This window comes from Hyperolius riggenbachi, chromosome 8, assembly GCF_040937935.1.
Source record: "Hyperolius riggenbachi isolate aHypRig1 chromosome 8, aHypRig1.pri, whole genome shotgun sequence".
NCBI classification, from domain to species: Eukaryota; Metazoa; Chordata; class Amphibia; order Anura; family Hyperoliidae; genus Hyperolius; species Hyperolius riggenbachi.
This window is the reverse complement of record NC_090653.1, coordinates 267,966,582-267,982,893: the sequence shown is the minus strand read 5'-3', so window position 1 is coordinate 267,982,893 and position 16,312 is coordinate 267,966,582. Positions and strand designations below refer to the sequence as shown.

Below are 16,312 nucleotides of genomic sequence, written 5' to 3'. Positions count from 1 at the left end.
GTGAATACCTTCCTGCACTAAGCACAGCAGCACTCAGTACACTGTCACTAAAGACTACACTCACTGACTAACTAATATTAATCACTGTTAGCTAGCTGAATAAAAGTATTAAATACAATATTAGAGCAATGAAAGGAGTGAAAACGCTGGGTATTTTGCCCAAAATGCTGTTGCTTTTGCAACAAATAGCCTGGAGATGCTCTCAGTGCCACAGTCTAGCAAGGACGGAGCTTTTCATCATGGCCGTTGCTTTATATACAGGAGGGGAAGGCTCTGCCCTCCCCTCCTATGATTGGTTGCTAAGGCCTGGCTGGGGGTCTCTGATTGGCTCAGGGACGACATTTCCTCCATGGATTTCCGGCCCATGATCATGGGTCGAATACCTGTAACCACGGCTGAATCCGTGATGGCTATGGAATTATGGATTCGAATCACGACGTGGAATAGTGAAAAAATGCTTATGAATCACGGCTTTGACGTGATCACAGATTGTATCCGAGCACCGCTGCTCCTTAGCTAGTCACTCACAAAAACAAACATGACAGGCAGAGGTAGGCTAAAGAGCAGAGGTTCTAGGGGTCATTGTGGTGCGCCATCCAGTGGCCGTGGCATATGTGATCTGCAGTAGAAAGCTATTAGCTCCAAAAATAAAGAGGTGGTTGTCGATTGGCTCACTCCGCATTTTAGGTAACCACAGCAGTCATTCTAAATACCTTTATTTGAAAAATCTAGAAACTATATATGAGTTTTGGCATTTAAACATGAATAAAAGCCTCTGTGTAACATGACTAATTTTTGCGGAATATTTTGCCCTTGATCCACCACTGTCCAGATTTTGGTACACTTTGTCAGGGCCGGGCTGAGGCATAGGCTGGAGAGGCTCCAGCCTCAGGGCGCAGTGTAGGAGGGGGCTCATTTAGCTGTCATTCCTAATTGTGTTTGAAGCAGAAAGAAATAAGAAAAGGGGATACATGGCAGTGACTGCAAGCCAGATAACTAGATATTAAGGTGTTGGGGAGGGTGTGGGCCCTGTGGCGCTTCTTAGTCAAACAGCAATCAATGTGTGATGGCTGGGGTGGCAGGGATGGAGGGGCGCACTTTGGTGTCTCAGCCTTGGGTGCTGGAGGACCTTGTCCCAGCTCTGCACTTTGTATACCTTTTTAAAATAAATTTTGGCTTTTTGGCTACAGAGATGCCCTGATTCAGTTTTCACAAGTTTGCCATGCCATTAAAGTCAATGGGGCTAGCTACTTACGTCTGTCTCATTAACGTTCGTGTACGCATTCCCAAATGCGAAATCGTGATGTTCGGTGGAAAGGTGGCCACTAATGATCCAATCTTTTTCATCCAATTTTACCAAATCTATGTAATATAAGGGTAAATTGAGTGAATATATTGAATGGATAATATAGGAAGTGTCCTTATATTTCATAGAAATGGCAAGATTGGATAAAAAAGATTGCCTCATTAGTGGCCACCTTAAGGATAATAAATCTATCCTTGGGTTCTTCTCGAGACTCCAATCACACAATACAAGAAAATACCCAGTGGTGTACCTAGGGCATTTGACACCCGGGGCTGGGTATTAATAGACACCTCCCTCCCCCCAAAGGAAAGTAGCTAAGCATGCCACAGCGGGTAATGCAAGGTTTAGGCGCCCCCAGTACAGGTAATATAGTTGCCCCAGCATAGGTAGCATAGTTGCCCCCGTAAAGTTGCCCTAGTATAGGTAGCTAGTATAGTTGCCCCAGTATAGCTAGTATAGTTGCCCCCAGTATAGGTAATATAGTTGCCCCACTAGGTAGCATAGTTGCCCCCCTGTAAAGTTGCCCTAATATAGGTAGTTAAGTTGCCCCCAGTATACAGTAGGTAGCTAGTATAGTTGCCCCAGTATAGCTAGTATAGTTACCCCCAGTATAGGTAATATAGTTGCCCCACTAGGTAGCATAGTTGCCCCCCCCCCCCCCCCCGTAAAGTTGCCCTAGTATAGGTAGTTAAGTTGTCCCCAGTATAGGTAGCTAGTATAATTGCCCCAGTATAGCTAGTATAGTTGCTCCGGTATAGCTAGTATAGTTGCCCCAGTATAAGTAGTATACAGTAGTTGCCTTAGTCTAGTTGCCCCCAGTATAGGTAGCATAGTTGCCCCACTAGGTTGCATAGTTGCCCCCTCCCCCGTAAAGTTGCCCTAGTATAGGTAGTTAAGTTGCCCCCAGTATAGGTAGCTAGTATAATTGCCCCAGTATAGCTAGTATAGTTGCTCCGGTATAGCTAGTATAGTTGCCCCAGTATAAGTAGTATACAGTAGTTGCCTTAGTCTAGTTGCCCCCAGTATAGGTAGCATAGTTGGCCCCAGTATGGGGGAATCTTGGAAAGAGGGGCAGTGGGGACAGCAGTGGGGAGAGGGGACAGATCCCACACTTCCCTCATCTGGGTCCCCTCCTTCTGGCGCTTCCCGCTCCAGATATGCGGTGGCAGACAGGCGCAGCGGGCGAGGAATTACTCACCTGTTTCCTGCGTTCCAGGGACTTTTGGCATGGATCCCCCTCCGGCATGCCCCTATCCTGGTGTTAGACCCTTTGAAACAAGTTTTCCATCACTTTTGTGGCCAGAAACAGTCTTAGAAAGTTTTAAAATTCGCCTGCCCATTGAAGTCTATGGCGGTTCGCAAGATTCGCCTGTTCCTGAACATTTTTCTGAAGTTTGCGTTTGCCAATGGAAAATTCTATGTTCGCGACATCTCTACTTACTAGTGGTTATAAAGGAGAAAATTACATATTTTGCATCACAGTAAAAGTAACCAATAAATTACATTACATTATTAAACAAGGAACATGCTAATAGGTTGAAATTCTTCTCACAGAGAATGATAGAAGCTAACCGGCTACAATCTATTCTCCTCATTAGAACTTGCAGTATTTATGTTAAGAAGCATCTATGTTATGGAGTATGCTAGGGAAAATAGTCCTTGAGAGAGCAGGTGCTGTTGTTCAGCCTTGAAATGCATGACAGAGAAAAATACGTTGTTATTGTTTAGAAGGAGAACTGCAATATACTGGCTTCATATAAAAATGGCTTCTTAATGGCCTTCTTAAAATATAGAATATGTACAACTTGAAGTAATATAAAACGTTACACTATAAAGAAAAAATGGCATCTAAAGAGACAAAATAGCCACTCAGAAAAAAATGGCCACTCAGCACAAAATGGCCGCAGAGAGGTTCAAATAATCTTTTCATTTGGCCATCACTAATATAAATATTAATTTTCTCAGGTTTGCATTATACCAAAATTGCTGAAAGTATGGGCCTAATCAATGGACCACACAAAAAGTCATACATATGACATGTAGTAACACTTGACATATAGTTTGGAACCCTTTGATGCAACTTCAACAACATGCATAAAGACCCATGTGAAATACATGGCCATGTTTTCAGTTGTACATAATACAAACATACGGTGTGGATAAGCTGGAAATAGCTGGATAAGTTGAAAACCCCTCACTGAGACATGAAACAGGGGGAGTGTTTTTAGTGATGACGAATTATGTCCTGAGGAAGCCCCTGGGCAGGGCGAAATGGGTAGACACATGCTATGCCACACCCAGCACCCACTGCCAGAGCCACCGCCAGATCTTATCGCTGCATCAGAGGACTCAAAACTACATGTCAATTGTTAGTACGTGTCATATGTATGACCTTTTTATGTGGTCATTTAATTAGGCCCATATATTTAGCAATTTTGATATGCAAAGTGCAAACCTGTTTCTATAAATAAATAAAAGAATCAGCAGTTGAACAGCTTATACTGGTGTTTTTGTAGTGTTTGTCTACAGGGTGGGCCATTTATATGGATACACCTTAATAAAATGGGAATGGTTGGTGATATTAACTTCCTGTTTGTGGCACATTAGTCTACGTGAAGGGGGGAACTTTTCAAGATGGAGGTCAGATGACCAATTCACTTTCCAGGAAACACCCATAATGTGGTGGTGCACCATCTTGCTGGAAAACCTCAGGGAATGTGCCGGATTCAGTGCATAAAGAGGGAAACACATCATCATGTAGCAATTTCGCTGGCCCCCAAGGTCTCCCAATCTGACCCCCTTAGACTTTTATCTTTGGGGTCATCTGAAGACAATTGTCTATGTTGTGAAGATACGAGATGTGCAGCACCTGAAACTACGGATACTGGAAGCCTGTGCTAGCATTTCTCCTGCGGTGTTGCTATCAGTGTGTGAAGAGTGGGAGAAGAGGGTTGCATTGACAATCCAACGCAATGGGCAGCACATTGAACACATTTTATAAGTGGTCAGAAACTTGTAATAACTCATGAAAGAATAAAGTTATGTTAAAACCAAGCACACCATTGTTTTTCTTGTAAAATTCCCAATAAGTTTAATGTGTCACATGACCCTCTTCCTATTGAAAAAACAAAAGTTGTATTCAAAATGGCCGACTTCAAAATGGCCACCATGGTCACCACCTGTCTTGAAAAGTTTCATCCCTCACATATACTAATGTGCCACAAACAGGAAGTTAATATCATCAACCATTCCCATTTTAAGTGGCCCACCCTGTAGTAAGAATTACCAGTGCTAGTACCTGCTGGGCTTCCATACTCAATGAATATTTATTGATTTGGGTTTTGGTAGAGATAAAAACCCTGCAAGTAAACCTTGACTATAAGTGAGCTCCTGATATACTGTGGTTGATTCAGTTTACTCCATAATTTGAAAGCATTTTCATGGCCAATTATTATGTTCTCTTAAAACCTTAGACAGCCATTTTTGGTCTACTATGTGTCCTATCCTACTTATCATCCTTGTACAACTGACAGGTATTTTAAGCATCAGATTCTAGCCACTTACTATCCATCCTCCGCCATCAGTGTGCATGTCACACAGGACCATCAGGGGCTTCATGCCATCCGGATATATTGTGTACCAGTTGGTGAGAACCACACCTTGATCCTGCAGCTCCTTGCAGTTCTTTGCAGCTGTAAACAAGATAGAGTTATATCTTCACAAATACAATTTCTAAAATGTTTTGATGCTGAACTTATCAGAGCAGAGCTCTTGTCCTCACCGGATGCATTTGATATTATTGATTGTATTTATCATAGCAACTTCCACCTCCATAACAACCCTTAAGATCCGCCCTTTCCTGACCTCTGCCACCACCAAACTCCTCATCCATGCCCTCATAATGTCCTGCCTTGACTACTGCAACGCTCTTCTGTCTGGTCTCCCTATGACTTGAATTGCATTGTTGCAGTCCATCATGAATGCGACAGCCAGAATTATCCACTCCTCCCATTGCTCCACCACAGCGGCTCCCCTGTGGGAATCCCTCTACTGGCTTCCTATCCAGTCGAGTTTCAAGATACTTTCTCTGGCCTACAAATCTGTCCACAAAACCTGCCCAACCTACATTTCCAAACTTACCCAAAGGTACACACCTAGCCGCTCACTCCGCTCCTCCAATAAACTTTGCCTGACTGCCCCCCGCATCACCCAGTCCCATGCATGCCTCCAGGACTTCTCAAGAGCTTCTCTAACAGTATGGCACTCCCTACCTCCCCATGGATTGGACAAGGGCTCGGGAGGTGAAGGGAAAGCTTGGCCGCCCCTCTCCCTCGGAGCCCCCCATACCATGGACCATGCGGGCTGGTATAGCTCAGGGTGCGAAGCACCACGCGGCCGGGGCTCCACATTTTGGCTATCCCAGCCTGCATGGGGGACAAGGGGTTACAGAGAGCTCAGTAGGGGGCACCCCCACGTCATTTTTTTTTCAGATTTCCCACACTCAGCACATAAAAATAATAAAATATATATATTTTTTAAAGGACTTTCGAGGCCACAAGTATAAAAAAAGTTAAATACCTTTTCATAATCTAGATCCATGGAGGACGCCATCCGCTCCCTCCCGTTCATTCCGCCATGGCTCCCGCAGTAATACCGGCCCCAGTCAGTTCCCGACCCCTCCGAACGGGTCAGGTTCTCATTCCCCCTCAATATGGCCGCCACAGATTGCCGCGGCTGTGCCGTCTGCATAGACGCAATTGCGGCTGTGCAGCTCTAGAGCCTCCCGCCGCGTCATCAATATGCGTGCATACATCGGACGCATCGGGAGGAGGTCCTAGAACTGTGCAGCCGCAATCGCGTCTATGCGGACTGCGCAGCGGCGGCCATCTGTGGCGGCCATATTGAGGGGGGGAATGAGAACCCGACCCGTTCGGAGGGGTCGGGAACCGACCGGGGAAGGTATTACTGCGGAAGCCATGGCGGAATGAACGGGAGGGCGCGGATAGTAGCGTGTTGGCTGGATGACCCCAAGTGTATCACTAAATGCATCATGTGTGAATAACTCCTCTGACACATCAAGTGGAGCAGCTGGGTTGCTAGTGGTAGTAGTGTTACATTTTTGTGTGAAACCAGAAGCTAAGCAGGAGGACGACGGTGTGTTAAGGAGGTTCTGAGCGGAAACTGTAGAAGATGTGGTGTGCTTTTTAAGCCAGTCAACCACGTCCTCAGAATTTTGGGGGTTGAGGGTACGTGCCTTCTGAACACTGTACTTTGGTCAAGGGCCACACGAAATCACTCCAGCACGACCTTGAAAATACCTGCGGGTTGGCCTGCCTTGGCTGTTATTTTTCCCATATTTGGGGTATGCAGTACTACTAATAATATTTAATAGTGGTAGACAGTGGGCTTGATTCAGTAAACGGTGCTAACCCAGTTAGCATGCCTAAAGACTTTGGGCGTGATAACTAGGGTGCTAACTGGGTCAGCACCGTTTACTAAATTTACATAGCGCGCAAAGTCCCACACTGAAAACTTTGCATGCCCACAGTGCGGTGTGCGCGAAATGTTGCATCGCGGTGCGACGAAAACGGTGCGTTGATGCGCCTATAAGGTCGCATTGCGTGCGACTTTTAACGTCACATGGTGCGACATTAAGGTCGCACCCAATGCGACCTTATAGGCGCATCGGGTGCGCTGTTTTTGCGGTGCGCGCGCAAAGTTTTGCGTGCGGGACTGTGCGCGCGATGTGAATTTAGTAAAGGGTGCTAAGCTAACCCAGTTAGCACCCTAGTTATCACGTCTAAAGTCTTTAGATGTGAATTTATCATGCCTAAACTAACTTTAGGCATGATATAGGGCTTTTCACAGGCGTGCTAACACTTAGCACGGTTTACTGAATCGAGCCCAGTGTGAAATAACAAAGAGGCACAAAATCAGTGTCAAATACACAGCAGTTGTGTGTGTATGTGTGTATTACTGGGCTGTGTACTTTAACATACACAGAAAGATATCCTATATAGTACTTTCAATCACAAATACAGTTGCAAGCTAAGCACTGCTTATGATAGACAGTGTACTGGCTTGCTTGCAATAGTTAGAAGAGTATAGTAGAACTACAAGGGCCAGCAACGGACTGTGGCCCGCATGCAGTGTGTAACCCACACAGATATCAAAAACAGATACAGTTGGAAGCTAAGCACAGCTTATGATAATAGACAGTGTGCTGGCTTGTAATAGATAGAAGAACTATGACTAAGGGCAGATTGTAAGCCCGACACGCGTTAGTTGAACCTTGTGATTTTACTGCTTTTGCCATGTGGAATTCCTGAATAAAGAATACTAGCGTTTTTCTACCATTGCTTGGTTTGCGGATCCTTCTGTATATAATAGATAGAAGACGATGGTAGAACTACAAGGCCCAGAAATGATTGTGGACTGCTTTGTATGCAGTGTCTGTCTCTCACACACACACAAAAAAAAATAGAATATAAGCCCTCAAAGGGGTTTTTGTTTTGGGGTGGTTACGTAATAAAGAACAGCCTAGCTAACTGTCCCTATCTCTCTGTGGGCTGTATGCAGTGTCACCCACAAAGGGAGCTATGGTATAGTACATTCAATCACAGGTGCAGTGGAAAGATATGCACTGGTATAATAGAGTGTGCTGTCACACAGATACAGAGGAAAGGTATGCACTAGTATAATACAGTGTGCTGTCACACAGGTACAGTGGAAAGGCATGGACTGGTATAAAAGAGTGTACTGTAACACAGGTACAGAGGAAAGGTATGCACTGGTATAATACAGTGTGCTACCAGTGGTGGGACTACAAGTCCCAGCTGGCCTGGCTGGCAATTGCCTATGGGCTCTATCTATGCAGTGTCACCCACAAAGACAGCTATGCTTTAGTAAGGTAAATCACAAATACAGTGAAAAGATATGTAATTGTATGGTAATACAATGTGCTGCCAGTGGTGGGACTACAAATCCCAGCTGGCCTGGCAACTGTCTGTGGGCTCTATCTATGCTGTGTCACCTACAAAGACAGCTACGCTTTAGTAAGTTAAATCACAAATACAGTGGAAAGATATGCAATGGTACTACAGAGTGTGCTGGGCCTGGCACAGTACAGCAACTAGGCCCAGCTGCGACAGGGCTGTACACATCAGAAGAATATTAGCTCTCAAAAGAGCTTTTGTGGGGTGCTTTCAGCAACAACATTGAGCAAGCTAACAGCCTAACTAACGCTTTCCCTATCTCTAAATGTCTCTCCCTTCCTCTCACTATAGCAAGATCAGCAGACTGAGAACATGGTCGACGCTGGGGCATTTTTATAGGAGGGGGGTGGGGATCCGTGGGTGAGTGCAGCCTGATTGGCTGCCAAGTGTCTGCTGACTGTGATGTAGAGGGTCAACGTTTAGCCCATCGACGAGGTATAGGAGGCTGGTCGAATGGGCTATGTATTCGATACCCACCGCGAGCACGGGTAGCTGATATCTGCGCGAACTACCCGGGCCATCTCTACTGTGCAGCGAGAATGGTCACCGTTTTTGTTCAAAAACAGTGTTCATTCTCAGTAGATGTAGGCAACGTGCGCGCGACCGTGCCGCCACGCACTCCTGCTTGCTCCCACCACCAGTTAGAGGGGAGAAGAATGAATGGGAATGCAGTTCCCATTTATTAATCTAAGTCTCTGTGTGAATGATCGCCGACATCAATAAGATGCCTGTGTCATTGTATCTTCTGGAGTACCACGTCCGCGCATTACTTCCTGTTTAGCGTACTTGTAGTACGCTAATAGGAAATTACGCACAAGGACATCTTGTGGCCACACAAATTATGAGCTTGTAGTTAGTGATGGACGTAAAACTGAAAAAATGTGCATTTATTTCCAAATAAAATATAGTTGCCATACATTGTAGTAGGAATATACTTTAAACATTGCAATAACCGGGACAAGTGGGCAAATAAAATGTGTGGGTTGTATCAACACTAGTGTAACGATTGTGGAATTCTTTCCGTGGTCAGCGCACAGGATGCGCGCTGACACTGTGGAAATCCTCCACAAGCGTATAATCTGAGAGAACCCAGCAAAAGGTGCAATGCAGCTGTAGAGGGGAATTCCTGCCGGCAGATGGAGCTGTGGAGTGCAGAGGAACAGATCCTCTGCACAGCCACAGATGCCAGATAGGAATTGTACGAGGAGAAGCAATGCAGGGCAAGATAGCCCTTAAAGAGAGAGAGCACAGCTACAGGGTGTATGTGTGTCCACCAATCTAGTCACCATCCAGCGACGATGAACACACAACTGTGAAGATCAGGTGGGAAAGCAATCGCAAGAGATGGTGATTGCTAACAGCAACACAGGACTGAATAAGCACAGAGAAGGAATGTATGTATGTCCACCAATCTCGTCGCCAACCTGCGACGGTGAACACACAACAGTGGAAACCAAGTGAGAACGCAATCGCAAGAGAAGCGATTGCCAATGAGAATGAGCACAGGGACAGAATGTATGTGTGTGCACCAATCTAGTCGCCAACCCGCGACGGTACACACACAACAGCAGAAACAAAGTAGGAACGCAATCGCGAGAGAGGCGATTGCCAGAAGTGACACAAGACTGAGCAAGACAGAGCACGAGAGTAGCAAAGGCACAGCACACAACAATGAGAAGGTAAGGAAAATAACAAACGCTAGCTAAACGCGAACACCGCACTCATTCGCAACAGCGAACACGTTTACGGTGCAGTCTCCGCACGATAAGCGCAACAGAGACAAGCACGCCACCCTAACTAACCAACACCATACAAACACGAAATAGAGAACGCGAACGCTTGCTTAACGGTTACCCCACCGAGCCTACAGCAAGCGTTCATATCAGACAAGACAGAGAGAAGGAGCAGCCAGCAGCAACCGCAGCTTTGGCCTACACTCTCAGACAGAGTTCAAAAGGAACCACCGCTGCTACCGCTAGAGCGAGTGCGATCCAGACAGACAAACGAACAGAAACAGGAATAGGTCAGATAAGATCCACCGCTCTTCCGCCAGAGCGAGTGCGATCTAGGTTCAGGGACAGGACAGGAAGGATCCACTGCTCTTTCTGCCAGAGCAAGTGTGAACCAAGTAGGGAAACAGAGTTAGCAGGATCCACTGCTCTTTTCCACCAGAGCAAGTGTGATCCAAGTACAGAAACAGGCTAGCAGGATCCACTGCTCTTTCCGCCAGAGCAAGTGTGATCCAAGTACAGAAACAGAGCTTAGCAGGATCCACTGCTCTTTCTGCCAGAGCAAGTGTGATCCAAGTACAGAAACAGAGCTTAGTAGGATCCACTGCTCTTTCCGCCAGAGCAAGTGTGATCCAAGTACAGAAACAGAGCTTAGTAGGATCCACTGCTCTTTCCGCCAGAGCAAGTGTGATCCAGGTTCTGGAGCAAATGATTCACCATCGCCTACCACTGGCGACAGTGCAATCGCAAGGACAAACAGAAGACAGAACAGGCAATACAAATAATACAACCTGACTGTACTAGAGGGATGCCTAATGCAGTCCCCAGGAATACTCTAAGATAATCTTTAGCAAACAATAGCAAGGCTGACACTCCAGGAGTGTTTCAACAGTAACAAACCATGATGACCAGCAAAGGATTGTGGGATCACATGGTATTTATGCTGCAAACCTTCAAGAGAGGCGACTAGGCAATTTGCATAATCAGTATATCCCTCAGCAGAGCAGGTCTGAAGCTTGCAAAGCAAAGACAGGTCTCTTATCCAGAGACCTGCACCCCACAGAGTCAAGGAATGGTCAAACAGCTGTCTGCCTGTGCAGCCAGCTGAGCGGATCATTACAACTAGAATGTTTTATTTTAAAACTATAATGGCTGAAAACAGAAATGATGATTTTTTTCCATTTTTTTCATATTAGTCCCGTTAAAATGCATTTCGAATAAAATAATTCTTAGCAAAAAGTGGCAAAACAAAAACAAGTTATAGATCATTTGGTTGTGATAAGTAGTGATAATGTTATTGGAGAATGAAATGGAGGAGCGCTGAAATGTGACCATTCCTCTCGTCCATAAGGTGAAAACAACCCGCGGGCTGAAATTGTTAAGTAAAACTATGTATGCCGGTGAGTAGTAAACATGAAGATGACAGTTGTGCTAGTTACTATTTAGCAGTTACATGTCAGTTAGCGAGTAGGCTGTAGCAATATAGAACCGTAGGTAAGTAATATAGAACTAATAAACTGATATGGTTGATGATATGGTAATGCAGACAGCTACAAAAACTTAGTTTAATTCATATGAATCTTACCAGCACATAAGTACTCAGCGTCACAGAGAGCCGTCACGAGGAAGAGAACCGCAATTGCCCACATCTTCATCTTTGGTCAGTCCTGTCCCCTTTATCCTGTGCCATCAATCATACCATGCAGAGCGGTATGGTGTTGTATTTATACTCCGTGAAGCTTATTCCAGGAAAGGGGTGTTCTTTTTTTTTTTTTTTAATTCCACTCTCAATTTGTTTTAACTCTTTGTTACACTAATAGTTCTAAAGTTATTTTTCTCCCTCCTTTGGCATTGCATTGCTGCTTGTGTATCTAATAAGAGAGAGATTTCTTTGTATTGTGTCCCTGGAATCTAATTGAACTTAATTAATTCTGCACTGTGAAAAAAAATAGAATATTGTTTCTGGATTCAGAGATTAACCACTCCCCCCCCCCCTAAGAGTTTTTGCCCTAACACCTGTCAGCACCCCTCCCTTTAATTTGCCAATAATTTTATCACTAATTATCTGTAAGGATCTGCGCATGCAGATCCTTATCAAGGCAAAACAGGAATAAGAGATCACTTGTAAGGAAATACTGTGGTCTGCACAGATTGGATTTAATGGTGAATGAACGTGTTTATTTACAGAAGTGAAAATTAACATATAGACACATACAAACAATATGCATGCACTCGTACAATATGACCACAGTGCCCCGATATCTCCCTGACTAACTAACTAATATTTACAATAAATATGCAAAGACACGGGTCACACAATATATACACAATAGCAGCACACAGGAACACGGATCACACAATATATATAATAGCAACACAGAGGAATCACACAATATTTACAAAAGCAATAAACTTGCTAATATTATAAATGGGAACGTTTGGATGTTTAGATGTTTGGATGTTTGTTACTCAATCACACAAAAATGACTGAACGGATTTTAATGAAATGTGGCCCACACATAGTACATTACCTGGAATAAAGTATAGGATGTTTTTTATTCCCATAACCAAAAAGTGGGCGAGAGACAAATACAAATTGCACTGGGAAAATGTAAACGGCAGCCATTCTTACACTGTTTATAGTAGGGTTCTCAAACTTTGCACAGATGGTCACTGGGTGCCTAGGATTAATATTCAGAAAAGTGGGAGGAGCCTACAAAATCCAATCAAAATTCACCTATTGATTTTCAAGGTGAACATTTAATTGCTGCTGGTATTGCACTGTTAATGGTACAAGCCTCAAACCTAATACAGTTGGTCATTGGGTGACTGGGGTTCAAATTCAGAAAAGGGGGTGGAGCCACAAACATCCAGTTAAATTTGTTTCATTTCAATGCAAATTATTGATGCCAAAGACCGCAAAGGTCACAAACTTAGTCATTGAGCAATTGTGTGTTAGGGTTAGAAAAAGTGGGCACAGCCTACACCAGCCAAATACATACCTGGGCAATGCCGGGTCATCAGTGGGCAGAGACAAATACAAATTTCACTGGGAAAATGTAAACTGCAACCATTGTTACACTGTTAATGGTAGGGTACTCAAACCTTGCACAGTTAGTCACTGGGTGACTGGGATTAATATTCAAAAAAGTGGGTTGAGCCTACCAAAGCCAATCAAAATTCACCTGTTGATTTTTAAGGGGAATGTTTAATTGCTGCTATTCTTGCACTGTTAATGTCACAAGCCTCAAACCTGGTACACTTGGTCATTGGGTGACTGGGATTCAAATGCAGAAAAGGGAGTGGAGCCACAGCCAATCAGATTTGCTTAATTTCAATGCAAATTATTGATGCTAAAGACCGCAAAGCTCACAAACTAGGTCATTGAGTAATTGAGTAATTGTGTGTTAGAAAAAGTGGGTGCAGCCAACACCAGCCAAGTACATACCCGGACAATGCCGGGCCATCAGCTAGTAATACACATGTATCAGCAGAATCAGCACACAGGAGAATTGACGTACAGGCCATGATCAATGATCAGAATATCAGAAGTGGAGCGCAGAGGAACAGATCCTCTGCACAGCCACAGATGCCAGATAGGAATTGTACGAGGAGAAGCAATGCAGGGCAAGATAGCCCTTAAAGAGAGAGAGCACAGCTACAGGGTGTATGTGTGTTCACCAATCTAGTCACCATCCAGCGACGATGAACACACAACCGTGAAGATCAGGTGGGAAAGCAATCGCAAGAGATGGCGATTGCTAACAGTGACACAAGAGTGAATAAGCACAGAGAAGAAATGTATGTATGTCCACCAATCTCGTCGCCAATCTGCGACGGTGAACACACAACAGTGGAAACCAAGTGAGAACGCAATCGCAAGAGAAGCGATTGCCAGTGAGAATGAGCACAGGGACAGAATGCATGTGTGTGCACCAATCTAGTCGCCAACCCGCGACGGTACACACACAACAGCAGAAACAAAGTAGGAACGCAATCGCGAGAGAGGCGATTGCCAGAAGTGACACAAGACTGAGCAAGACAGAGCACGAGAGTAGCAAAGGCACAGCACACAACAATGAGAGGATAAGGAAAATAACAAACGCTAGCTAAACGCGAACACCGCACTCATTCGCAACAGTGAACGCGTTTACGGCGCAGTCTTCGCGCGATAAGCGCAACAGAGACAAGCATGCCACCCTAACTAACCAACGCCACACAAACACGAAATAGAGCCTAAAGCCCACCGAGCCTAAAGCAAGCGTTCGTATCAGACAAGACAGATAGAAGAAGCAGCCAGCAGTAACCGCAGCTCTAGCCTACACTCCCAGACAGAGTTCAAAAGGAACCACCGCTGCTACCGCTAGAGCGAGTGCGATCCAGACAGACAAACGAACAGAAACAGGAATAGGTCAGATAAGATCCACCGCTATTCTGCCAGAGCGAGTGCGATCTAGGTTCAGGGACAGGAAGGATCCACTGCTCTTTCCGCCAGAGCGAGTGTGAACCAAGTAGGGAAACAGAGTTAGCAGGATCTACTGCTCTTTTCCACCAGAGCAAGTGTGATCCAAGTACAGAAACAGGCTAGCAGGATCCACTGCTCTTTCCGCCAGAGCAAGTGTGATCCAAGTACAGAAACAGAGCTTAGCAGGATCCACTGCTCTTTCCGCCAGAGCAAGTGTGATCCAAGTACAGAAACAGAGCTTAGTAGGATCCACTGCTCTTTCCGCCAGAGCAAGTGTGATCCAGGTTCTGGAGTAAATGATTCACCATCGCCTACCGCTGGCGACAGTGCAATCGCAAGGACAAACAGAAGACAGAACAGGCAATACAAATAATACAACCTGACTGTACTAGAGGGATGCCTTATGCAGTCCCCAGGAATACTCTAAGATAATCTTTAGCAAACAATAGCAAGGCTGACACTCCAGGAGTGTTTCAACAGTAACAAACCATGATGACCAGCAAAGGATTGTGGGATCACATGGTATTTATGCTGCAAGCCTTCAAGGGAGGCGACTAGGCAATTTGCATAATCAGTATATGCAAATCCCTCAGCAGAGCAGGTCTGAAGCTTGCAAAGCAAAGACAGGTCTCTTATCCAGAGACCTGCACCCCACAGAGTCAAGGAATGGTCAAACAGCTGTCTGCCTGTGCAGCCAGCTGAGTGGATCATTACAACTAGAATGTTTTATTTTAAAACTATAATGGCTGAAAACAGAAATGATGATTTTTTTCCATTTTTTTCATATTGGTCCAGTTAAAATGCATTTCGAATAAAATAATTCTTAGCAAAAAGTGGCAAAACAAAAACAAGTTATAGATCATTTGGTTGTGATAAGTAGTGATAATGTTATTGGAGAATGAAATGGAGGAGCGCTGAAATGTGACCATTCCTCTCGTCCATAAGGTGAAAACAAGCCGCGGGCTGAAATTGTTAAGTAAAACTCTGTATGCCGGTGAGTAGTAAACATGAAGATGACAGCTGTGCCAGTTACTATTTAGCAGTTACATGTCAGTTAGCGAGTAGGCTGTAGCAATATAGAACCATAGGTAAGTAATATAGAACTAATAAACTGATATGGTTGATGATATGGTAATGCAGACAGCTACAAAAACTTAGTTTAATTCATATGAATCTTACCAGCACATAAGTACTCAGCATCACAGAGAGCCGTCACGAGGAAGAGAACCGCAATTGCCCACATCTTCATCTTTGGTCAGTCCTGTCCCCTTTATCCTGTGCCGTCAATCATACCATGCAGAGCGGTATGATGTTGTATTTATACTCCCTGAAGCTTATTCCAGGAAAGGGATGTTCTTTTTTTTTTTTTTTTAATTTCACTTTCAATTTGTTTTAACTCTTTGTTACATTAATAGTTCTAAAGTTATTTTTCTCCCTCCTTTGGCATTGCATTGCTGCTTGTGTATCTAATAAGAGAGAGATTTCTTTGTATTGTGTCCCTGGAATCTAATTGAACTTAATTAATTCTGCACTGTGAAAAAAAAATAGAATATTGTTTCTGGATTCAGAGTTTAACCACTTCCCTCCCTAAGAGTTTTTACCCTAACACCTGTCAGCACCCCTCCCTTTCATTTGCCAATCATTTTATCACTACTTATCTGTAAGGATCTGCGCATGCAGATCCTTATCAAGGCAAAACAGGAATAAGAGATCACTTGTAAGGAAATACTGTGGTCTGCACAGATTGGATTTAATGGTGAATGAACGTGTTTATTTACAGAAGTGAAAATTAACATATAGACACATACAAAAAATA

General features: G+C 44.3%; 1 protein-coding gene across 2 annotated transcripts in view; it reads right to left on the bottom strand.

The window, feature by feature from the left end:
- LOC137528558 (ficolin-1-B-like) overlaps positions 1-15,805 on the bottom strand; it is a 37,856-nt gene extending 22,051 nt beyond the window's left edge. The window contains exons 1-2 of one of the 2 annotated variants that reach the window (XM_068249899.1): positions 15,676-15,805; positions 4,871-4,998 (exon numbers count right to left, since the gene is read on the bottom strand). In XM_068249899.1, the coding sequence (XP_068106000.1) occupies positions 4,871-4,998; positions 15,676-15,745 (198 nt within the window). In that variant the 5' untranslated portion in view covers positions 15,746-15,805. Of the gene's footprint in view, positions 1-4,870; positions 4,999-11,616; positions 11,748-15,675 lie in introns of those variants that run through there. The other variant, XM_068249898.1, reaches the window with a different exon arrangement.
- Between the last annotated feature and the right edge of the window lie 507 nt (positions 15,806-16,312).